The sequence below is a fragment of the Ranitomeya imitator genome, chromosome 3 (genome assembly GCF_032444005.1).
Source record: "Ranitomeya imitator isolate aRanImi1 chromosome 3, aRanImi1.pri, whole genome shotgun sequence".
Classification (NCBI taxonomy): domain Eukaryota; kingdom Metazoa; phylum Chordata; class Amphibia; order Anura; family Dendrobatidae; genus Ranitomeya; species Ranitomeya imitator.
This window is the reverse complement of record NC_091284.1, coordinates 542,137,200-542,162,809: the sequence shown is the minus strand read 5'-3', so window position 1 is coordinate 542,162,809 and position 25,610 is coordinate 542,137,200. Positions and strand designations below refer to the sequence as shown.

The 25,610-nt window shown below is 42.4% G+C and overlaps 1 protein-coding gene across 2 annotated transcripts in view; it reads left to right on the top strand.

The window, feature by feature from the left end:
* Positions 1-25,610, top strand: part of SLC9A7 (solute carrier family 9 member A7) — a 142,191-nt gene that overhangs the window by 16,166 nt on the left and 100,415 nt on the right. For both annotated transcript variants that reach the window (XM_069757850.1, XM_069757848.1), the window contains exon 2: positions 16,955-17,154. In XM_069757850.1, the coding sequence (XP_069613951.1) occupies positions 16,955-17,154 (200 nt within the window). The remainder of the gene's footprint in view (positions 1-16,954; positions 17,155-25,610) is intronic.

Sequence of the window (25,610 nt, the reverse complement as noted above, 5' to 3'; positions counted from 1 at the left end):
CTGGTAACATTTTCAGGCCCCCTTGTGACTCTGCCCAGGCTCCACCCCAGCTCTGCCTCCACCCCTTGAACCTTCCACAGTCCCACCACCCACTCCTGGGAATACTCAACTTCTGTACCATATCGTCCCAAATCACACTAAGGCCGGGGTCACACTTGCGAGTGCAATGCGGGAAACTCGCACGAGTCTCTCACATCAATACCTGACAGTCACCAGCACTCTGGAACCTTCCACAGTCCCACCACCCACTCCTGGGAAAACTCAACTTCTGTACCATATCGTCACAAATCACACTAAGCGTTCAGCTGCATAGAACTGCATGCATCACATACATTTTTTAAAATGACATTAATACCACATACAAGGGACAAATACCGTCACACCATGACCAGACTATATATTACCATTACAGTGCCATTATACACAGGAGCTCTGTATATAGTGTATAATGTCAGTGTACAGGAAATACTGACTCACCAGTGATATCTCTAGCTGAAGTCTTTCATCTTTGCTTTTCTTTTTCATCCTGTGCAGACCGCCATCACTTCCTCCATCCTGGACTTGTCTATGCATAAAATAAGTTACCTAGAGCACAACTTCAAAAGCATATTTCCCACATTTTCCCTTTCTTCTACACTACACAGCTGAATACAGACGTGCACCCACTATTAATGCATAATTAATTGTTATGCAACCCACCATTCCAAATATAAATTGTAATCCACCACTGTACAGCCACTAACTATAAATAGACACTTTGCACACCTAATATATAAATTAATTAGCCCCTGTACTCTTCCCCTAATTCAATACCAGTCAATAAATTCTTAACGGTCCCCACTCTGTACCTCCCGCTCCCCCGATTCATTATATTTACATGCACTTTCTGCCCCAATTCATTGACGTGCCTTCTCCCTCCCCTACCCTCTGTTCATTATCAGCTTCTCTCTCCCCCCATTCAATACATTATTAACTCTCCCCCATGTTCAATGTATCATTATTTTCTGCCCCACCCCCAATTCATCATCATTTGTTGTCCCTCACCCTCAGTTCATCATTTACTGTCCCCATCCCTCAGTCTCAATACATGATCTACTCCCCACCCTCAAAATTCATCATTACTTGCTCTCCCTCCATCCCCACTAGTCATCATTTGCTCTTCCCACCTTCAATTCAATTGCAGTACCTCGCCTTCAATTAATCATTTGGTGTCGCCTGTCCCCCACTCTTAATTCAACATTTGCATAAACACTTGGTCAAGTTGATATTTCTAGTGTACAGGGGTGTCATAAGAGAGTTATTTCCTTTGTCTAGATGCCTTATGCAGCAAGAGACATGGATATCCATGTCACTTATTCATTAGTAGGGTTCAAGGTCGTAAACTAATCATGCTTCATCGGCCCCTCTATTGCGGTGACGGTTACCCCGTGTCGCACCCCACTTCATCATTAGCAGTCCCTATCCCCTGCTCACTTCATCATTTAGAGAAAATTACAAAAGAACAACCCAAATAAAATAAAGGCTATATATAAATCAGTATCACAATCCTAAATATAGTGATATTAGCTCACCCGGGTGTCTTTTGAGTAAAAAGAAAGTGGAGACCACTTAAACCAAGAACCAAAACCAATCACCAAACCAAAGGATGCACCAGGAAGACCAGACTGGATCAAGATATATTCTTTTATTATTTAATTATCAAGCAGCGATACAATATATAAAAAACTACCGTTAAAAAATATACGATAAAAATACAAAACAATCATACAATCTTGCCTTGTGCAGGCGTGTACTATGGAGGACAGAGAATGAACTTCAATCCAATATTGCAGCCAGCATGCAGCCAGCGGGTAAGGAAAGGGTGAATCAAACACCCGAAAACCCCGCCCCTATGGCTGAAGATTGTTCCCTCCAAATTCAGGTGACAGAGTCCCTTTAAGATAAATTTTGTGTGACCAATTGTCCTAAACAAATGCAACAGGTTTTGATCTACTGGAAAAAAAAGTCAGTTTATTTGCAAAAAAAAAAGTATTACTGATCGTTCTGTGTGCAAAGTAACTGCAGTCTGCCTGTCTAAGAAGGATATTAAACGACCACTTAGAGATTAACTAGCCTTCTTTTTTTTTTTCAAGGTAAACGTTCCAAAATCCTTTAACCTTTCCTTGTAGGACATGCTTTGCAGTCCGCTCACCATCATGGTAGCTCTTCTCTTAACTTGCTCTAGTTTTTCAATTACTTTTTTAAAATGTGGTGCCCAGAACTGGGCACAGTATTCCAGATGTGGTCTGATCAAGGAGGATTAGAGGAGGATAATTGTTTCACGTGATCTAGACTCTATGCTTCCCTTAATACATCCTTGAACGGTTTGCCTTTTTTGCTACTGTATCACACTGTGGACTAATGTGCAGTCTATGATCTATTGGTATACCCAAGTGTTTTTCACAGGTACTGTTGCTTAGTTCTATTCCTCCCATTCTGTGATGTAATTTTTGTTTTTCTTGCCCAGATGTAGAATCTTGCATTTGTCTGTTAAATACCATTCTTTAAGTCGCTGTAAAATCTTATCTAAATCCTTCTGAATTATTTTTCTGTCTTCTCTAGTGTTAGCTGTCCCTCCCAGTTTTGCATCATCTGCAAATTTGATCAGCTTACCTTGAGTTTCCTTATGTAGATCATTTACAAAAGTGTTGAACAACACTGGGGCCAGAACAGAGACTTGTGGTTCTTCACTTGAAACACTCTTCCAAATGGATGTGCAACCATTTATTACCACTCTCAATCACTACAATCACCGAGCCAGTTATGAATCCACCTATAACCGTAGCCTTGTCAATCCCATACTTGGTCATTTTCTCAATAAAGATAGTGTGAGATACTTTATCAAATGCTTTGTTGAGATATACTATACCTATCGCATTTCCCTTATCCACTCAGTGATTCCATCATAGAAGGAAATTGGATCAGTCGGACATGAATTGTTTGCTGCAAACCCATGCTGGCTCTGGTTAATTACTGTATTCTTATCCATCGTATCGTACTTACCACTTATACTCGAGTATAAGCCGACATGAGTATAAGCCGACCCCCCTAATTTTGCCACAAAAAACTGGGAAAACGTAATGATTCGAGTATAAACCTAGGGTGGAAAATGCAGCAGCTACCGGTAAATTTCAAAAATAAAAATGGATACCAATAAAAGTAAAATTAATTGAGACATCAGTAGATTAAGTGTTTTTGAATATCCATATTGAATCAGGAGCCCCATATAATGCTCCATACAGTTTATGATGGGCTCCATAAGATGCTCCATATTAAAACATGCCCCATATAATGCTGCACAAATGTTAATTATGACCCCATAAGATGCTCCATACAGACATTTGCCCCGTATGATGCTCCACAAATGTGGATTATGGCCCCATAAGATGCTCCATACAGATAATTGCCCCATATAATGCTGCACGTGGCCCCATAAGATGCCCCATACAGATATTTGCCCCCATATCATGCTGCACATGGCCCCATGCAGATGCCCCATACAGATATTTGTCCCCATATCATGCTGCACATGGCCACATAAGATGCCCCATACAGATATTTGCCCCCATATCATGCCGCACATGGCCCCATACAGATGCCCCATACAGATATTTGCCCCCATATCATGCTGCACATGGCCACATAAGATGCCCCATACAGATATTTGCCCCCATATAATGCTGCACATGGCCACATAAGATGCTCCATACAGATATTTGCCCCATATGCTGTTGCTGCGATTAAAAAAATAAAAAAATTACATACTCGCCTCTCAGGCCCCCGACACTTGCTATACTCACCTTTCCCATTCCACCGCCGCTGTGTCTTCCCATCCTCTGTGCCGATGTTCAGGAAGAGGGCGGCGCGCACTAATCGTGTCACCGCGCCCTCTGACCTGAGCGTCACTGCGGAAGACACAGCAGCGCCGCCGGTGGCACAAGGAGCAGGTGAGTATCGCGCACTGCCCCCCATCATACTTACCTGTTCCTGGCGCCGTCGCTGCAGGTCTGTTTCCTGGCGCTGCATTTTCCTCCTGTAGTGAGCGAGGTGGAGCCGCATATTCATTACTGTAATGAGCGGGACCATGTGACCGCTCACTACAGGAAGAAGCTGCAGCGCTGGAAGAAGCAGGGACGTGCAGGGACCGTTCCAGGAGTAGGTAAGTATAATTAGACAGCCCCCGCTCCCCCTCCCCTGCCGACCACTGCTTATGACTCGAGTATAAGCCGAGGGGGACTCTCAGCCCAAAAAAGTGGGCTGAAAATCTTGGCTAATACTAGAATATATATGGTACATGTTGTTTAAGAATTTGTTCAAATATCTTTCCTGGTATAGAAGTAAGGCTCACTGGTCGGTAATTTCCTGGCTCCATTAGAGCTCTATAAGGCCGGGATCACACATGCGAGAAACACGGAGCGGAGCGTGCAGCTGCATAGCAACACATGGAGCCGCACGCTCCGCTCCACAGTGCCGGCACCAGAGTTTGGATTTCACATGCGAGACACGGACGTGTTTCTCGCATGTGTGATCCCGGCCTTAATCTGCGCCCCGTCCCCAGACATATAAAATACTGTGCCAAAGTTTTTTTTATACAGGTGTCAAAAAAATGCTGCAAATTAAGAATAATTTCAAAAATAAAGTTAATTTTATTTTCATTAACTGACAAAATGCAAATTAAATGAACAAAAGAGAAATCTAAATCCAAATTAATATTTGGTGTGACCACTAATGATAAGCACGCATTCTCGGATAAGGTGCTAGCCAAGCATTAACTTGTGTTAATAGGATTTGAGCACGCCGAAGATATTCTATGTTTGAGTCACCGTGGCTGCTTGTTTCACTACTGTTCGACAGCCGCAACACATGCAGGGATCGCCTAACAAACAGGAAATCCCTTCATGTGTGTTGAACAGCTGTAAGAGATGTAGGAACAGCGACTCAAACATAGTATTCGAGCACACCGAAGATACTTTATTAGAACAAGAGTGTGCTTGGATAGCACCTTATCCGAGCACCCTCTCTCATCACTAGTGACCACCCTATGCCTTCAAAACTTCAATTCTTCTAGGTACACTTGTAATTATTATTTTTTATTTCTCAACATTGAGGACAACATTGAAAGGATTGTTCACTTTCCATTAATCTTCATCCCTGGGTGCACATTGGTATAAAAAAATAATAAACTGTCGTGTACTCACACTGTCCAGTGCCCCTAGTGAGTTACCGCTGCTCCTGCTGTCTGGCATCGGCTGCAGTGCCAACATCACACTGGCAGCGTGGCAGTCAATCTGTAAGCTTCACCTGTCCACCCTAGTAGAGCCGCTGAGCTCACTGGCTGTGTCACGCCGACAGCAGCATAGACTTGCTGATGGTGAGTACAGCAGCAACCATTTGTTGAAATGCAACTCTAAACTTGCAAGGAACCTCCACTATGCTTTACTGTTGCCTGCAGAAACTCATTGTACTGCTCTCCAGCCCTATTTAATATTTTCACAGCTCTGTGCAGAGCACCTGCCTCCATTTTTTTTTGTACACCTGATTGTACATTTTCAGAGCAGGACTGGACCCACCCTCTTCTTCTTTTTTTTTCTTCTTGTTTTAAATACGTATAGACACTGGGGGACACAGACAGGAGGTCCCTGTCAAGAATTTCTCACCATGATGCACAATTCCTCCTGCTTTCGAGGTGGAAATGGGCCTCTTAACTCTTGGGCCCTTGTGTGGCTACACAGGTTGCACCAATGGTATGTCCACCCCTGCATTCAGATAAATAGTATCACTATAATATATACGTTGACTAGCGACACGTGTCATTGAATGGCGTGTTGTACTAAGTTCTTTACTATGGTTTTGCATATTTGATATTCTCCTACCAGGTTTTCCCCTTAGGGCTTGGCAACACATTTGTACCTGACCTATTGTATTGCAGTCAAATTTGTAATGAAGCCTAAAACAACCGAGTGAGCAGCAGCTTGTAGGGAACGGATTTCGGAACCATGAATCCAGTTATGAAGTTGAATGATTTAAAAAATAAAAGCAGATGGTTTAGACTTTTGTTTTTTTTAAGATGCATGACCTTTTATTCTTCCATACATCCTGAATGCAAACTTAATTTTCAGCATCTCTTATATATGAAAATAACAAGGCGCACTGTAAACATTTATGGCATATTAGTTGAGTATGGCTTAGGTTTGGAAATAATTGCAGTAATGACATTTCAGAGTATTTAAAAATAACTAAAAATGCAAATGTTGAATTGAGGCCTGAATGTTTTAAAGTCACATTTCTTCTTTTTGGCCTTACAGAACTGCCATTTTATTTGCATCAAATTCAAGATGGCACATGCAGTTTGATGAATTTTGCACAAAATACCCTAATTTTTTACCTATTTTTGTGCCCTTTGTTTTGTTTGTTTTAAGATCAAACGGTCGTATGAAAATTTCAGATGTTAGTCTTCAACTGTGCAAAAAATTAAAATTAGACTGATTTTGTACTCCAGTAGGGTATTAATGTAGAATTCCACAAAAATTGTAACATTTCAAGAATCTATAAAATTTATTGATTCGGCAAAATTATCTGTATAAGGAAAACCTTGCCAACATTGTTGAACAAGTCAACCAAGTAAAATTAACGTAAAAAAAAAAGAGAAAGAAATGAGTGTGCAAAATTATAATAAACACACAAGTCACTTAGCCTAAGGCCTAATAGAATAATTTTTATACTCACACGTTGCGTTTTTGCTGCATCTTCTTTTTTAATTATTTTATTCAACTTAAAAGCTGCTTCTTACAGCACCAGCAAAATAATGAGTTTTCAGAAATCTCATGCAGTTTTTTTTTAATGACTGAATTGAAAAACTGAAGTGTTTTTTTTACATCTGCAGCATGTTAATTCTCCCAGCATTTTTGCAGTGTATTTTTCACCCATAAAAAGCAATGAGTATGTGCAAAAAAGCAGGAAAAAATTGCATTAGTTTTCGCAGCGTTTGTGGTAAAATAATAAAAAATGGCACCTGCCTGCTGAAGGTTTTTTATGTACATACAGTCATGGCCAAAAGTATTAACACCCCTGCAATTCTGTCAGATAATACTCAGTTTCTTCCTGAAAATGATTGCAATCACAAATTCTTTGTTATTATTATCTTCACTTAATTTGTCTTAAATGAAAAAAACACAAAAAGAATTGTCCTAAAGCCAAATTGGCTATAATTCCACACCAAACATAAAAAAGGGGGTGGACAAAAGTATTGGCACCGTTCGAAAAATCATGTGATGCTTCCCTAATTTGTGTAAGTAACAGCACCTGTAACTTACCTGTGGCACCTAACAGGTGTTGGCAATAACTAAATCACATCTGCAGCCAGTTGACATGTATTAAAGTTGACTCAACCTCTGTCCTGTGTCCTTGTGTGTACCACATTGAGCATGGAGCAAAGAAAGAAGACCAAAGAACTGTCTGAGGACTTGAGAAGCCAAATTGTGAGGAAGCATGAGCAATCTCAAGGCTACAAGTCCATCTCCAAAGACCTGAATGTTCCTGTGTCTACCGTGTGCAGTGTCATCAAGAAGTTTAAAGCCCATGGCACTGTGGATAACCTCCCTCGATGTGGACGGAAAATAAAAATTGACAAGAGATTTCAACACAAGATTGTGTGGATGTTGGATAAAGAACCTCGACTAACATCCAAACAAGTTCAAGCTGCCCTGCAGTCCGAGGGTACAACAGTGTCAACCCATACTATCCATCGGCATCTGAATGAAAAGGGACTGTATGGTAGGAGACCCAGGAAGACCCCACTTCTTACTCCGAGACATAAAAAAGCAAGTCTGGAGTTTGCCAAAACTTACCTGAAAAAGCCTAAAACGTTTTGGAAGAATGTTCTATGGTCAGATGAGACAAAAGTAGAGCTTTTTGGCCAAAGGCATCAACATAGAGTTTACAGGAGGAAAAAAGAGGCATTCAAAGAAAATAACACGGTCAAACATGGTGGAGGTTCCCTGATGTTTTGGGGTTGCTTTGCTGCTTCTGGCACTGGACTGCTTGACCGTGTGCATGGCATTATGAAGTCTGAAGACTACCAACAAATTTTGCAGCATAATGTAGGGCCCAGTGTGAGAAAGCTGGGTCTCCCTCAAAGGTCATGGGTCTTCCAGCAGGACAATGACCCAAAACACACTTCAAAAAGCACTAGAAAATGGTTTGAGAGAAAGCACTGGAGACTTCAAAGGTGGCCAGCAATGAGTCCAGACCTGAATCCCATAGAACACCTGTGGAGAGATCTAAAAATGGCAGTTTGGAGAAGGCACCCTTCAAATATCAGGGACCTGGAGCAGTTTGCCAAAGAAGAATGGTCTAAAATTCCAGCAGAGCATTGTAAGAAACTCATTGATGGTTACCGGAAGCAGTTGGTCACAGTTATTTTGGCTAAAGGTTGTGCAACCAAGTATTAGGCTGAGTGTGCCAATACTTTTGTCTGGCCCATTTTTGGAGTTTTGTCTGAAATGATCAATGTTTTGCTTTTTGCTTCATTCTCTTTTGTGTTTTTTCATTTAAAACAAATGAAGATAATAATACCAAAGAATTTGTGATTGCAATCATTTTCAGGAAGAAACTGAGTATTATCTGACAGAATTGCAGGGGTGTTAATACTTTTGGCCATGACTGTACTGTATATTCATCACGTAAACTAGGGGACAGGTCAGTGAGGGATCAGTGACCTGTCAGCAGTCTGCATTACGAATACCTAATCGGAGCACCACATGAAGCCCCCTTCACAGCCCCGCACCGTAGTACAAGCATATCATTAAGGCTACTTTCACACTTGCGTCTTACGGGTCCGTCGCTAAGAGTTGGCGCGACGTACCGACGCACGTTGTGAAAATTATGCACGACGTGGGCAGCGGATGCAGTTTTTCGACGCAACCGCTGCCCATTCTGAAGTCCGGGAAGGAGGGGGCTGAGTTCTGGCCGCGCATGCGCGGTAGAAAATGGCAGAGACGCGACGTACAAAAAAAGTTACATTGAACATTTTTTTGAGCCGACGGTCCGCCAAAACACGACGGATCCAGTGCACGACAGACTCGATCTGTCGGCAATACAAGTCTATGGGAAAATCGCATCCTGCGGGCACATTTGCAGGATCCGTTTTTTCCCCAAAACGATGGATTGCGACGTACGTCACATGACGCAAGTGTGAAAGGATCCTAACTGAAAACTGAAAATAAAGATGAAATCCATCTTGTGGTTGTTGTTTAATCAACCAAGGTATAATTATAATCAGTATAATGGCGCCAAACTGACAGTGTGTGTAGGTTACTATGCACAATCCTGCAGACATGTTCCCTTTAAGGCTGTTTTGGGATTGCTGAATAAACAATTGCTTGACTGTGTAAGCAGGTGCGCGGGATGCAGTGATGGACACGAGGCAGAGCAAGGGTTAAACAATTTTACTAAAACAGTGGGATTCTCTTCACAGGGAGGCAATGGCTAAAACAGGTTAAAAACAGTACAGTTAGCAAAGGATATGGCGGGGTGAAGAAACAACTGCTCAAATAAAGGCAGTCCTTATGAAAATCAGTGTTTCCTAAGTCTATGAAGTGAATAGTGCCAGCAACAGCTGGCGCGGTGTCTTTTTCAACGCGGTCCTGTGGGCAACAAAATCCTGTCTTCTGGCGGCAGTGGCCGGTCTCCTGTACCTTCCACTGGGCCGAGTCCATATACTGCAGTGGCTAACACGGGTTCGGGCCACAGTCCTGTACAAGCCCAACGTGGCACTGAAAATATACACTGGTGCAGTCCGGTCACAAATGTCTGGGCAAATATTCACTGGTTACGTCCGGGCACAAGTATCAGTGTCATATGCGGTCCTTCTTATGTGACACGTGTGCTGTACTCACGGACACTGAGCATACAACAGTTCTCTCTCTGGTAGTAACCGGCACACTGCACCTACTCTGTAGTAACCAGGCACACTCTGCACGTTCCTCTCCCACTCTGGTCCCCACTGTTGGTGGTGGGCGACAGCGGACGCTGGCTCTTTTGTGTCTTGTTGTATCAACTGTTGCCTGTTAAATCATATGATAGCATAATGAGCAGTTGCAGCTAGCTGCTCCGTTTGTTGGCCTTACCCTAAGGGTGTTTTTATACCAGTTGTATATAGTTCTAAGATTTGTATAACTGACAAAGTTTAACCCCTTCCCGACCCATGACGCCACGTAGGCGTCATGAAAGTCGGTGCCAATCCGACCCATGACGCCTATGTGGCGTCATGGGAAGATCGCGTCCCTGCAGGCCGGGTGAAAGGGTTAACTCCCATTTCACCCGATCTACAGGGACAGGGGGAGTGGTAGTTTAGCCCAGGGGGGGTGGCTTCACCCCCCCCCCCCCCCGTGGCTACGATCGCTCTGATTGGCTGTTGAAAGTGAAACTGCCAATCAGAGCGATTTGTAATATTTCACCCATTATAACGGGTGAAATATTACAATCCAGCCATGGCCGATGCTGCAATATCATCGGCCATAGCTGGAAATACTAATGTGCCCCCACCCCACCCCACCGATCGCCCCCCCAGCCCTCCGATCTGCCGGGTACACTGCCCCGCTCCCCTCCGTCCTGTGCTCCGCTCCCCCCCCGTACTCTTGTCCGCTCACCCCCGTGCTCCAATCACCCCCCCGTGCTCCAATCACCCCCCCTGCACTCCGATCCACCCCCCCGTGCTCCAATCACCCCCCCTGCACTCCGATCCACCCCCCCGTGCTCCGTTCCACCCCCCCGTGCTCCGTTCCACCCCCCCCGTGCTCCGTTCCACACCTCCCGCGTTCCGATCCACCACCCCCGTGCTCCGATCCCCCCCCCCCCCGTGCTCCCCCCCCACCCCATCATACTTACCGGTCCTGCCGGGGTCCGTCCGTCTTCTCCCTGGGCGCCGCCATCTTCCAAAATGGCAGGCGCATGCGCAGTGCGCCCGCCGAATCTGCCGGCCGGCAGATTCGTTCAAAGTGCATTTTGATCACTGAGATAGATTATATCTCAGTGATCAAAATAAAAAAATAATAAATGACCCCCCCCCTTTGTCACCCCCATAGGTAGGGACAATAAAAAAATAAAGAATTTTTTCCCCCCCCTAATGTTAGAATAGGGTTAGGGGTAGGGCTAGGGTTAGGGCTAGGGTTAGGGGTAGGGTTAGGGGTAGGGTTAGGGTTTCGGTATGTGCACACGTATTCTGGTCCTCTGCGGATTTTTCCGCTGCGGATTTGATAAATGCGCAGTGCTAAACCGCTGCGGATTTATCGCGGATTTACCGCGTGTTTTTTCTGCGCCTTTCACTGCGGTTTTACAACTGCGATTTTCTATTGGAGCAGTTGTAAAACCGCTGCGGAATCCGCAGAAAGAAGCGACATGCTGCAGAATGTAAACCGCTGCGTTTCCGTGCAGTTTTTCTGCAGCATGTGTACAGCGATTTTTGTTTCCCATAGGTTTACAATGAACTGTAAACTCCTGGGAAACTACTGAGGATCTGCAGCGTTTTCCGCAGCGTGTGCACATACCTTTAGAATTAGGCTATGTGCACACGGTGCGGATTGGCCGCTGCGGATTCGCAGCAGTGTTCCATCAGGTTTACAGTACCATGTAAACCTATGGAAAACCAAATCCGCTGTGCCCATGGTGCGGAAAATACCGCGCGGAAACGCTGCGTTGTATTTTCCGCAGCATGTCAATTCTTTGTGCGGATTCCGCAGCGTTTTACACCTGTTCCTCAATAGGAATCCGCAGGTGAAATCCGCACAAAAAACACTGGAAATCCGCGGAAAATCCGCAGGTAAAACGCAGTGCCTTTTACCCGCGGATTTTTCAAAAATGATGCTGAAAAATCTCACACGAATCCGCAACGTGGGCACATAGCCTTAGGGTTAGGGTTGGAATTAGGGTTGTGGTTAGGGTTGTGATTAGGGTTACGGCTACAGTTGGGATTAGGGTTAGGGGTGTGTTGGGGTTAGTGTTGGAGGTAGAATTGAGGGGTTTCCACTGTTTAGGCACATCAGGGGTCTCCAAACGCAACATGGCGCCACCATTGATTCCAGCCAATCTTGTATTCAAAAAGTCAAATGGTGCGCCCTCACTTCCAAGCCCCGACGTGTGCCCAAACAGTGGTTTACCCCCACATATGGGGTACCAGCATACTCAGGATAAACTGCGCAACAATTACTGGGGTCCAATTTCTCCTGTTACCCTTGGGAAAATAAAAAAATGCTTGCTAAAACATCATTTTTGAGGAAAGAAAAATTATTTTTTATTTTCACGGCTCTGCGTTGTAAACGTCTGTGAAGCACTTGGGGGTTCAAAGTGCTCACCACATATCTAGATAAGTTCCTTGGGGGGTCTAGTTTCTAAAATGGGGTCACTTTAGGGGGGTTTCTACTGTTTAGGCACACCAGGGGATCTGCAAACGCAACGTGACGCCCGCAGACCATTCCATCAAAGTCTGCATTTCAAAAGTCACTACTTCCCTTCTGAGCCCCGGCATGTGCCCAAACAGTGGTTTACCCCCACATATGGGGTATCAGCGTACTCAGGAGAAACTGGACAACAACTTTTGGGGTCAAATTTCTCCTGTTACCCTTGGGAAAATAAAAAATTGCAGGCTAAAAGATCATTTTTGAGAAAATATATATATATATTTTTTCATGGCTCTGTGTTATAAACTTCTGTGAAGCACTTGGGGGTTCAAAGTCCTCACCACACATCTAGATTAGTTCCTTTGGGGGTCTAGTTTCCAAAATGGGGTCATTTGTGGGGGATCTCCAATGTTTAGGCATACAGGGGCTCCCCAAACGTGACATGGTGTCCGCTAATGATTGGAGCTAATTTTCCATTTAAAAAGCCAAATAACGTGCCTTCCCTTCCGAGCCCTGCCGTGCGCCCAAACAGTGGTTTACCCCTACACATGGGGTATCAGCGTACTCAGGACAAACTGGACAACAACATTTGGGGTCCAATTTCTCCTATTACCCTTGGCAAAATAGGAAATTCCAGGCTAAAAAATCATTTTTGAGGAAAGAAAAATTATTTTTTATTTTCATGGCTCTGCGTTATAAACTTCTGTGAAGCACCTGGGGGTTTAAAGTGCTCAATATGCATCTAGATAAGTTCCTTTGGGGGTCTAGTTTCCAAAATGGGGTCACTTGTGGGGGAGCTCCAATGTTTAGGCACACAGGGGCTCTCCAAACGCGACATGGTGTCCGCTAACAATTGGAGCTAATTTTCCATTCAAAAAGTCAAAGGGCGCGCCTTCCCTTCCGAGCCCTGCCGTGTGCCCAAACAGTGGTTTACCCCCACATATGAGGTATCGGCGTACTCGGGAGAAATTGCCCAACAAATTTTGTGATCCATTTTATCCTATTGCCCATGTGAAAATGAAAAAATTGAGGCGAAAAGAATTTTTTTGTGAAAAAAAAGTACTTTTTCATTTTTACGGATCAATTTGTGAAGCACCTGGGGGTTCAAAGTGCTCACTATGCATCTAGATAAGTTCCTTGGGGCGTCTAGTTTCCAAAATGGGGTCACTTGTGGGGGAGCTCCAATTTTTAGGCACACGGGGGCTCTCCAAACGTGACATGGTGTCCGCTAAAGAGTGGAGCCAATTTTTCATTCAAAAAGTCAAATGGCGCTCCTTCCCTTCCAAGCCCTGCCGTGCGCCCAAACAGTGGTTTACCCCAAAATATGAGGTATCAGTGTACTCAGGACAAATTGGACAACAACTTTTGTGGTTCAGTTTCTCCTTTTACCATTGGGAAAATAAAAAAATTGTTGCTAAAAGATAATTTTTGTGACTAAAAAGTTAAATGTTCATTTTTTCCTTCCATGTTGCTTCTGCTGCTGTGAAGTACCTGAAGGGTTAATAAACTTCTTGAATGTGGTTTTGAGTACCTTGAGGGGTGCATTTTTTAGAATGGTGTCACTTTTGGGTATTTTCAGCCATATAGACCCCTCAAACTGACTTCAAATGTGAGGTGGTCCCTAAAAAAAATGGTTTTGTAAATTTCGTTGTAAAAATGAGAAATCGCTGGTCAAATTTTAACCCTTATAACTTCCTAGCAAAAAAAAATTTTGTTTCCAAAATTGTGCTGATGTAAAGTAGACATGTGGGAAATGTTATTTATTAACTATTTTGTGTCAGATAACTCTCTGGTTTAACAGAATAAAAATTCAAAATGTGAAAATTGCGAAATTTTCTAAATTTTCGCCAAATTTCCGTTTTTATCACAAATAAACGCAGAATTTATTGACCTAAATTTACCACTAACATGAAGCCCAATATGTCACGAAAAAACAATCTCAGAACCGCTAGGATCCGTTGAAGCGTTCCTGAGTTATTACCTCATAAAGGGACACTGGTCAGAATTGCAAAAAAACGGCAAGGTCTTTAAGGTCAAAATAGGCTGGGTCATGAAGGGGTTAAATTGGTTGTTCAGACAGATCAGTCCTCATACAATGCTGTTTAGGTTTCATCGATTTGACACCGATTCCTGACAGCAAAAAACCCCCAAAACACATCAGATTTCCTGATGTAAACGTGCCCCATCGAAAAGGGCTAATCTTCATGCAGATCCACAGTAGTGCAAACTGCAAAGTCACGCCACATTCTAGTGTAAAAATCCACAGGTCAGCCTAGTTATCCTCTCTAGAAATATATCATCTAGGGGCACCATAGTATTGCAACAGGTCCAGTACAGTTTTAGTAGCCCTAACTGCGTTATATAAAAAAGAAAAAAAGGCTGACCTATTATCAGTCAGTGAAAGGGCGAAACTAATCGTTACGGATTAATAAAACAGATTGTAATGGATTTGCCAGTAATCTTCTAAAAACAGGAGTATTGATGCCAATGTAGACCAAACTTGAAAAATGTCTGAAATAAAATGGCTGGGCTGATTTTACTGAAGCTCTTTAGACCGTACAGACTAAAGATCTATAAACACATTAGAATAACATAGGCCAAACCTGCCGATATCGACCACCAATAGTTACTGTGTATCGTGGCCCTCCGACAGATTGCTAGGAGTTATAAGAATACAGTATGTCCGATTTCCTACTGCCAAGCCTTTTGTTTTCTTAACCCCTTTACGCCGCAGCCTTTTTTTGTTTTTCTATCTGTTTTTCGCTCCCCTTCTTCCCAGAGCAATAATTTTTTTTAATTTTCTATCAATGTGGCCATGTGAGGGCTTGTTTTTTGCGGGATGAGTTGTACTTTTGAACTACACCATTGGTTTTACCATGTCGTGTTTTCGAAAATGGGGAAAAAAATTCCAAGTGCGGTGAAATAAAAAAAAAAAAAGTGAATTTCCACAACTATTTTTTGGATTTTTTTTTTTACCATGCTCACCAAATTATAAAAAAAACCTGCCATTATGATTATCCAGGTCATTACGAGTTCACAGATCCCAAACATGTCTTGTTAACGCAATTTAAAAAAATATATATATATTTTCCGAGACCCATAGTGTCTCCATTTTTCGTGATCTGGACCTGGTTGAGGGCCTATTTTTTTTTGCGTGCTGAGCTAACGTTTTTACTAATACCATGTTCGTATGGATAAGATCTTTTGAAAGCTTATTATTGCTTTTTAATGCAATGTTGTCGTGACCAAAAAAAAGTGATTCTGACGGTTTGCCATTTTTTTTTTTACTACGCCATTTACTGATCAAATTAATTATTTTTATAGCTTGATAGGTCGGGCGATTGTGAACGCGGTGATACCAAATGTGTATTTTTTTTAATTTTTTTTATTGTTTTATTTTGAATGGGGCGAATGAGGGGTCATTTGAACTTTGTTTTATTTATTTTTTTATGTTTTTAAAACCATTTTTTTAAACTTTTCACTTGCTTCAATAGTCTCCATGGGAGACTATAAGCTGCGATAACCCGATCGCCTCTGCTACACAGGCAATAAAATTGCCTGAGAGTAGCAGAACTGCTAACTTGCTATGAGCGCCGACCACAGGATCGTGCTCATAGCAATCTGGCTATGACAACCATAGAGGTCTGCTGGAGACCTCAGGTTGTCATGCCGACCCATTGGTGACCGTCGATCATGTGTCAGAAATTGACAGCGGCATTTAGCGAGTTAACAGCTGTGGGTGGATCGCGATTCCACCCGTGGCTTTTAGGGGCACATGTCAGCTTTTCAAAACAGCTGACATGTGCCGGAAAACATGAGCTCAGTGCTTGAGCCAACATCAAAGGGAGAGACACGACATGCGCCGTACATGTGCGGCGCATGTCGTGAAGGGGTTAAACATAAGGCACTGCCAGAGAGATTCAGCAGTGACTCTCATAGAGAACACAGGAGCGCTCAGCAGAGCAAGCACTCCTGTGCATGGGAGAGTTATGAAAGATGGTAGCCACCTAATGATCAGCCAAACCACTGTGCAGCCAACAGCTGTCTAAAGTGTGTTGGGGGGCTTTAGACTAAATAATCTTATATTGATTTACATTTGTCAAATTGGCTCTTGCTATTCAATAAGTCTAGCTAATTTATAGACTGTCTTCTCTGAGTTTACGCCATCTACTAGTTGTCTTACCTTGGTCCTAGTTGCGCCAAATTGTGTCACAGCATGGAAACTTAGGCCACACTCATTTCCTGTAGCTCTGCTCCTTGTCTAGTAAGTTTTAAAGAATATTTTGTGTACAAATAAAGCAAGACTTTTTGTTCATGTACTATAGTTTACTAAATCTAGATCCTAAAATGTGCTTAGTCTTGTTTTTTTCTTAGGGAAAATTGTATTGGGTATTGTTGACTCTTGAGTTGTCAGGTTCAAGTTGTAAAAATTGCAGTAATTTCAGGTTGAAAATGGTATCATTAAGCTAGTATATTTGCAACGTTAAGTGACATTTTGACAGAACTGTTTTACTTTTTAGGTCTTATTGTTGGGGTGATATTACGGTATGGAACGCCTTCCACCAGCACTTACGACAAAGCCATCAGCTGCTCTCCCGAACAGAGGGCATTCACCACTCTCCTTGTCAATGTCAGTGGGAAGTTCTTTGAGTATACATTAAAGGGAGAGATCATCCCTGAGAAGATTCATAATGTGGAACAGAATGACATGTTGAGAAAAGTAAGTGAGCCTGACTTCAACTTTTTTTTTTTTGAGGGGCTATATTAGTGGTTTTCTTTCAACTTTTACATTAACAGTATAATTTTGTTCTAATTTGTTGGGAAAAGAAGCAGTATTTTTCCATTTGGCTGAAGGAATTCCAATGTCAAAACGAGAGAAATTAAAATTAAATTCACATAACGATTGTTATATAGGTTGCACTTAGAACTTGCACATTAAACATTAGCCATAGTGTTGCATTAGCCCAAAGAAGGCCAATAGTGTCCTTTTGTCCTCTGTATGGCCTGTACCGGTACATGTCCTTCTCCTGCCACAAAAGATTTATAACCATTTAAAAATCTATAAATGTCCAAAAGGATCCTCATTATTATCCCTGGTGGACCCACAAACTAGCAAAAAAAATCCTCAGTAGGCTATAGAATCCAAAGGTGACAAACTCCCCACAAAAAGTCCAAAATTGTTAAAAAAATACACCTTGTTCCAAATTATTATGCAAATTGGATTTAAGTGTCATAAAGATCTAATTGTTTTGTTTTTCAACTAAACTCATGGATGGTATTGTGTCTCAGGGCTCAATGGATCACTGAAATCAATCTTAAACACATGCGATAATTAGTTTTCCAGGTGATTCTAATTAAAGGAAAACTACTTATAAATGATGTTGCACATTATTAAGCAGGCCACACTTTTCAAGTAACATGGGAAATATAAAGGATCTCTCTGCTGTCAAAAAGCATCTAATAGTGCAATGCCTTTGTAAAGGGATGAAAACATTAGATATTTCCCGAAAACTTAAGCATTTTTATCGTACTGTTAAGAGATTTGTGGCTGATTCTGAGCACAGACGTGTTTGTGCTGATAAAGGCAGAATGAGGAAGGTTTCTGCCAGGCAAGTTCATTGAATTAAGAGAGCAGCTGCCAAAATACCATTACAAACCAGCAAACAAATATTTGAAGCTGCTGGATCCTTCAAAGGCTTGCTGTGGATCATTGGGAGGTTTCTTCAGTAAAATTTGATGTATACTCTAGCGGGTGATGACTTTTATTAGACTGTCATTTGCACCGACCATTTAGGAAATTCCGAGAAAAATATAATTTGCATATTAATTTGGACATGGTGTATTTTACATAGTACCCATAGGTAGAAACACCGGTTAAGTGCTAAAATATTGAGTACAATATCATAGATATATAAAATTACTATCCATAAAAACCATGTGATAATCTCTTAACTTGTTTTCACCGGACAACCCCTTATCACCTATCCTTGGGAAAGGTGATGTCTTATTGATCGGTGGGACTCTGAGGGTATGTGCACACGTTCAGGTTTTCTCGCGTTTTCTTCGCGTTTTTTCACGATAAAATCGTGATAAAACCGCATTAGAAACTGAAGACATATGCATCCTATCATTTAGAATGCATTCTGCAATTTTTGTGCACATGATGCATTTTTTTCCGCGAAAAAAAACGCATTGCGGTAAAAAAAAGCAGCATGTTCATGAATTTTGCAGTGTTTTTTTTTTGCATTTTTCCCGCTATTCTATGCATTTGGAAAAAACGCGCAAAAAACGCATCAATAACGCTCAAAAAAATGCATGCGGATTTCTGGCAGAAATGTCAGGTTTTTGTCATGACAATTTCTGCCAGAAATCCTGACGTGTGCACATAGCCTGAATGGTGGGAGCAGCATAGATTGACAGAACAGGGCGCTTTTATCCCTGATAGAAAGTGGCAGTGTACGTGCTCGACTGGCACTCCTTTCATTCTTTAAATGGCTACTCAACACTGCACTCGATTTCATCTGGCAGCGCAGTAGAGAATGAATTGAGTGGCTGTCGAGCACGTACACTGTCCCTCCATTCTATTAAAGGCGAAAAAGCGCTCCTAGTGCGATCAAAACAAAGGGAGATAAATAATTTGAGTTGTAAACTCACATGGTGATGTGCTGATAATGCCCTGGATGATCTCCCTACAGTGAATGGAGCTGGCTCATTAAAATACTTGGGAATACAGGTGACAAGACACCCAGCTAAATTATACAAAACCAATATTAATTCATGTCTCAAAAATTTAGAATCCACCTTCGCCAAATGGAAGGATATCAGCTTGTCATACCTAGGCAGAGCCAATTTAATTAAAATGACAGAATTTCCATGTCTTTTCTTTCTCTTCCATACTCTCCCAATCTATTTAGCTTCTAAAGAAGAGAAACCGATCAATTATACCGCTCATTTATTTGGGAGGGGGAAAAAAGCCCCGTATAGCCTTTAAATTACTTCAACAGCTAAAGGAAATGGGGGGGGGGGGGGGAGAGATAAACTTCGCTGATATTAAACACTATAATCTAGCATCCCTATTCCGGGTGGTGGTGGACAGGCTGGGAGGGAGATCCTGTTATGCCCAATACAACTTGGAGTGCTGGCTCTCCCTCTTACACCTTCCTTATATTGAACTGCCGGCTGAAGGGAGAGTTAACCCACTCCTGATGTCTACATGGAAAGCATGGCAGAAAATACGCCGACAGTTCTGGCTCTCTCTCTCGGTGTCTCTCCTCCTTCCACTCGTTGGTAACACTCACTTTCAAAGTGATCATTCTCACCCAATCTTCTATCAATAGCACTCTCAGGGTATAACATCTATTAATCACTTAGTCCACCTCGAGGAACGGCGAATATACTCAATAGAGGAGTTACAGTGTAAATACCCCACCACCATATTATCTTCTTTCCAATACTTATAAAGTAAAAGTTATGTAACAAAAATATTAGCACATCTTCCTGAGCATGAATGGAGACCATGCCTGATTAGATGGCTCACTAAATCTAATTCTTTGTCTGGCCAAGTAGCCAATTATGAACCATCCCAATTTCCTCTAATAAAATAGCAGATTGAAGACCTCCATTTGTCCTGCAACACCATTCTGAAATCCTTAGATCAAGCCCACAAATTCCTCCCTTCAACTCATTTCCTAGAAATGAGACTGAAAATCTGTCATAGATCCTACCTAACTCCACAAAAAGGTCATAGAATGGGGCTGTACACAACCTCCAAATGTTTCAAATGCCACTCCCCATAGGTCAACTTGTTCCACTGCCTGTGAGCATGCCCAGTCATCAGACCATTTTGGGTGAGAGTACAACAATTCACCATCACACATCTGACAAACTTTGCTCCTGACGAGTCTCTATGGGCCATTTTTGGAGATTTAAAACCAGATAAATACACCTGCTCTCCAGCGGCCCGTAAACTACTACATTTGGTGGCGGCAGCAGGTACTAAGGCCATTCTACAAACATGGATCCACAACCATGCCCCTCCTTTCAAGATCTTTCTAAAAAAAACTGTCGTTTCTGCTTCAAATGGATTGGGTTGAGGCCTCCTTGCATAAAGAGGGAAGGGTGCAGTCCTTTTTAGAAATTTGGGAAAGTTTCATTTTCCTGCTTCCACAATGCATCCAGGATGACCTCAACTTGTCTGGTATCAAGAGCAGCTACTATTGGGAGAAACACCTATATAGTGATATCTCTGGGAGAAGCGCTGCATAGAGACACTTCTGGATATTGGAGGTCTACTCCGGTGTCATTGGTTCCTGAGCTTAAAGTTAAACAGCCATGTTGGGTGTCCGATATGTAAAAAATGTACCTGTTTCTGACATACTTTCTTCCCCCCTTTTTCCCCACCCTTTCCCAATTTTACCCTTCGCCACGACAGCACCCACTTTAAGTGAGAGGGTGCTATCGTGGACTCATTAAAAGAGCATTACCGGTAAGTAATCTGGCTTTTTACCCTTCGCCATGATAGCACCCTCTCACTTAAAGTGGGTGCTGTCGTGGACTCCTTAAAACAGGATTACCGGTAAGTAAGCCGGCTTTTTTCTTTTTTCTATTCTCCTTTTAAACAACGCAGTTTCTGGAATAGATGCTCTGACATATATGCCTCAGGTAATGTTTGCATTGATGTATGTGAGGAAAAATTTTTATTCTTCAGTGAAAATAAGGTTTAAAATTGTTATCCCTACTTTGACCAGTTTCCTCCAGACAGCGCTCACCAAGTCCGCAACTTTTTCTTCCTCACATTGCTCCATTCTATTAGGAATAAAAGTGCCCTTTAGGTAGTAAACATCTTCCCATTCTGCCAGTTGGACAATCTCCAGTCAACAAATTTTCACACTGGGACTAGACGGAGTACATACAGTTATATAAAAAAGTTTGGGCACCCCTATTAATCTTAAAGGGAACCGGTCACCCCGTTTTTTCAATTTGAGATAATTCGCATCTCGGCTTCAGGAAAATGGCCGCCGCGATCTCCATCTGCGCACGCGCGGCATCCCGCGGCCATTTTCCTGAAGCCCCGGGAAGCCGAGAAGTACCATCTGCGCACGCGCGGCCTCACAAAGATGGCCGCGCCCACCGATAAACCGCGGAATAGCGCAGATCGTGCTCTTTTCCTTCACCTGCGCACTAGATTTGCCTGTTGGGCATGCGCACACCACTACGCCACCAACGGAGATCTGGGGGAGAAACAGCGCTGTCACCACGCCCATATGACCAGACCAGCGTGAGTGACAGCCCAAAACGGCGACTTTACAAAGGTATTTCGGCAGCATAGGTGGGGAATAAAGGCTCCAAAAATACACTAATTTAAAGCACAGCTCTGCCCCTATTTAGCGCTATTTTTATATCAAATTGAGAAAACGGGGTGACCGGTTCCCTTTAAGCTTAATGTTTTATAAAAATATTTTTTTTTTTGCAATAGCTACCGGTATTTCAGTTTCATATATCTAATAACTGTTGGACACAGTAATGTTTCTGCCTTGAAATGAGGTTTATTGTACTAACAGAAAATGTGCAATCTGCATTCAAACAAAATTTGACAGGTGCATAAGTATGGGCACCCTTATCATTTTCTTGTTTTAAATACTCCTACCTACTTTTTACTGACTTACTAAAGCACTTTTTTTGGTTTTCTAACCTCATTGAGCCTTGAACTTCATAGCCAGGTGTATGCAATCATGAGAAAAGCTACTTAAAGTGGCCACTTACAAGTTGTTCTCCTGTTTGAATCTCCTCTGAAGAGTGGCATCATGGGCTCCTCAAAACAACTGGTTTGCAGGTCCCCAAGGTTAAGTAAGAGGTTTAACTGACAAGGTAATATCTACCAGTCAGGCAAGCAGAAAGTCCGTAACATCAGCTATATCCAACAAAGTCTGGAAACTATTTTGTACAGAGTGCGGGGAATCCTCGGTAGATGCGTCACACCCAGACATACAGAGAATCCTGGATTTCCTGCAGGCAAGGATTCAACAGGGGATTAAGGCAGAGTACCTTGAGGGTATGTGCACACGTCAGGATTTCTTGCAGAAATTTTCCTGACAAAAACTGGACATTTCTGCCAGAAATCCTCATGCGTTTTTTTTTATGCGATTTTGGTGCGTTTTTCCCAAATGCATAGAATAGCGGCAAAAACGCAGAAAATCCGCAAAAATGATGAACATGCTGCTTTTTTTACTGCGATGCGTTTTTTTCGCGGAAAAAAATGCATCATGTGCACAAAACATGCAGAATGAATTCTAAATGATAGGATGCATAATGTATGCGTTTTTATAGCATTTTTACCGCGAAAAAACGTGAAAAAACCTGACCGTGTGCACATAGCCTGAAGGTCCAAATTTCGGCCTTGAGGGTATTGTTTTTATTCTCATCTAGCTGCCCACCCCTGGATAGCGAGATTTTCCAGGACTCTGCAGAGATTGAATCCCTTTGTGAGGAAATCCGTCCCATCTTTGGACTTGCACATGGTACTCAGTGCACTATGCAAACACCCATACTATTCAGAGAGTGACGCAAACATTAGCAGACTTTCTTTTAAGACTGCTTTCCTGGTGGCTGTTACATCAGCCAAGAGGATAAAAGAACTGCAGGCTCTGTCTATCAGGCATTCACAACATGGTCTAGCCTAAGCACCTTTTCTAAACATTACAAATTAGACATAGTCTCTGGACAAGTTGCATTCAGTAGGAAGGTTTTTCGCAGTGGTCCCACCCTAAACTCCATACTTTTGTATTCTCTACAGTGCTGTCATGAGGGATGATCTGGAAAACTGTAATTAGACCTACCGGTAGTTGTAATTGTGTTTCCAGGAATCCATCCTGACAGCACGGTTAGTTCCCTCCCCTTGAGAAATTCTATACTTTTATGACGTAGCGCTTGTATAAAGAATATTTAATACATTTTTTTGCATCCATCCTGGTGTGGTACTTGTAAAAGACACTGACGGGTGGAGGTGGTAGGGTCCTTTTAACCTCTCGTTGTTTCCTGGATGTCCGGATGGACTCCGGGAAACACAGTTACCAGTAGTTCTAATTACAGTTTTTTTTAAATTGAAAATTTTCAATTTTTATAGTAAGGGTAAGTTCACACTGGGCGTTTTTGCTGCTTTTTTTTCTGCGGCAAAACCTAATCTTCTTGGCAGGAAAGAAGCTGTGTCAAAAACGCAGGTTTAGGTGCGTTTTTTTGTTGCGTTTTTGGTGGGGTTTTTTTTTGATGCGTTCTTTTTTTCTTTGTCCATGCTAATGTCCTTGGATTTTCAGCAGCAAAAACGCAGCAATTAATGATACTTGCAATTTTGCTGCGGTTTTTTTCAACACCCATTCAAGTCAATGGATGTGAAAAAGGCTGAAAAAACGCAGCAAAAACACTGAAAGAAGTGACGTGTTCTGTCCAAAAAAACGCAGCAAAACACAAAATACTGATCACACAAAAACCCAATGTGTGTGCATGAGATTTCTGAAATCTCATCGGCTTTGCTGGTACTGTAAAAAGCAGCTGAAAATTAGCATTAAAAAAGCTGCAAAAACGCCCTGTGTGAACTTACACTAAAAGAAAAAATAATTAGCCATTTTAGAATTTTTCACTATCAATTATAGGTTAGCAACCAATCTTATACTTCAGTAATAGTTAAACATTTTCAAGTACCGGTATATAAAGAGTAAAATCTTACGAACAGACAAACGTACAGACGCGGACAGAATGAAAAGGAGGCGAAATGTGTAATATTATAATATTATGACCTAGTTATAGCAATCTCATAGAGTATACAATGCCTACAAGTAGTATTCAACCCCCTGCAGATTTAGCAGGTTTAATAAGATGCAAATAAGTTAGAGCCTTCAAATTTCAAACAAGAGCAGGATTTATTAACAGATGCATAAATCTTACAAACCAAAAAGTTTTGTTGCTCAGTTAAATTTTTATAAATTTTAAACATAAAAGTGTGGGTCAATTATTATTCAACCCCTAGGTTTAATATTTTGTGGAATAACCTTTGTTTGCAATTACAGCTAATAATCGTCTTTTATAAGACCTGATCAGGCCGGCACAGGTCTCTGGAGTTATCTTGGCCCACTCCTCCATGCAGATCTTCTCCAAGTTATCTAGGTTCTTTGGGTGTCTCATGTGGACTTTAATCTTGAGCTCCTTCCACAAGTTTTCAATTGGGTTAAGGTCAGGAGACTGACTAGGCCACTGCAACACCTTGATTTTTTGCCTCTTGAACCAGGCCTTGGTTTTCTTGGCTGCGTGCTTTGGGTCGTTGTCTTGTTGGAAGATGAAATGACGACCCATCTTAAGATCCTTGATGGAGGAGCGGAGGTTCTTGGCCAAAATCTCCAGGTAGGCCGTGCTATCCATCTTCCCATGGATGCGGACCAGATGGCCAGACCCCTTGGCTGAGAAACAGCTCCACGGCATGATGCTGCCACCACCATGCTTGACTGTAGGGATGGTATTCTTGGGGTCGTATGCAGTGCCATCCAGTCTCCAAACGTCACGTGTGTGGTTGGCACCAAAGATCTCGATCTTGGTCTCATCAGACCAGAGAACCTTGAACCAGTCAGTCTTAAAGTCCTCCAAGTGATCATGAGCAAACTGTAGACGTGCCTTGACATGACGCTTTGAAAGTAAAGGTACCTTACGGGCTCGTCTGGAACGGAGACCATTGCGGTGAAGTACGTTACTTATGGTATTGACTGAAACCAATGTCCCCACTGCCATGAAATCTTCCTGGAGCTCCTTCCTTGTTGTCCTTGGGTTAGCCTTGACTCTTCGGACAAGCCTGGCCTCGGCACGGGAGGAAACTTTCAAAGGCTGTCCAGGCCGTGGAAGGCTAACAGTAGTTCCATAAGCCTTCCACTTCCGGATGATGCTCCCAACAGTGGAGACAGGTAGGCCCAACTCCTTGGAAAGGGTTTTGTACCCCTTGCCAGCCTTGTGACCCTCCACGATCTTGTCTCTGATGGCCTTGGAATGCTCCTTTGTCTTTCCCATGTTGACCATGTATGAGTGCTGTTCACAAGTTTGGGGAGGGTCTTAAATAGTCAGAAAAGGCTGGAAAAAGAGATAATTAATCCAAACATGTGAAGCTCATTGTTCTTTGTGCCTGAACTACTTCTTAATACT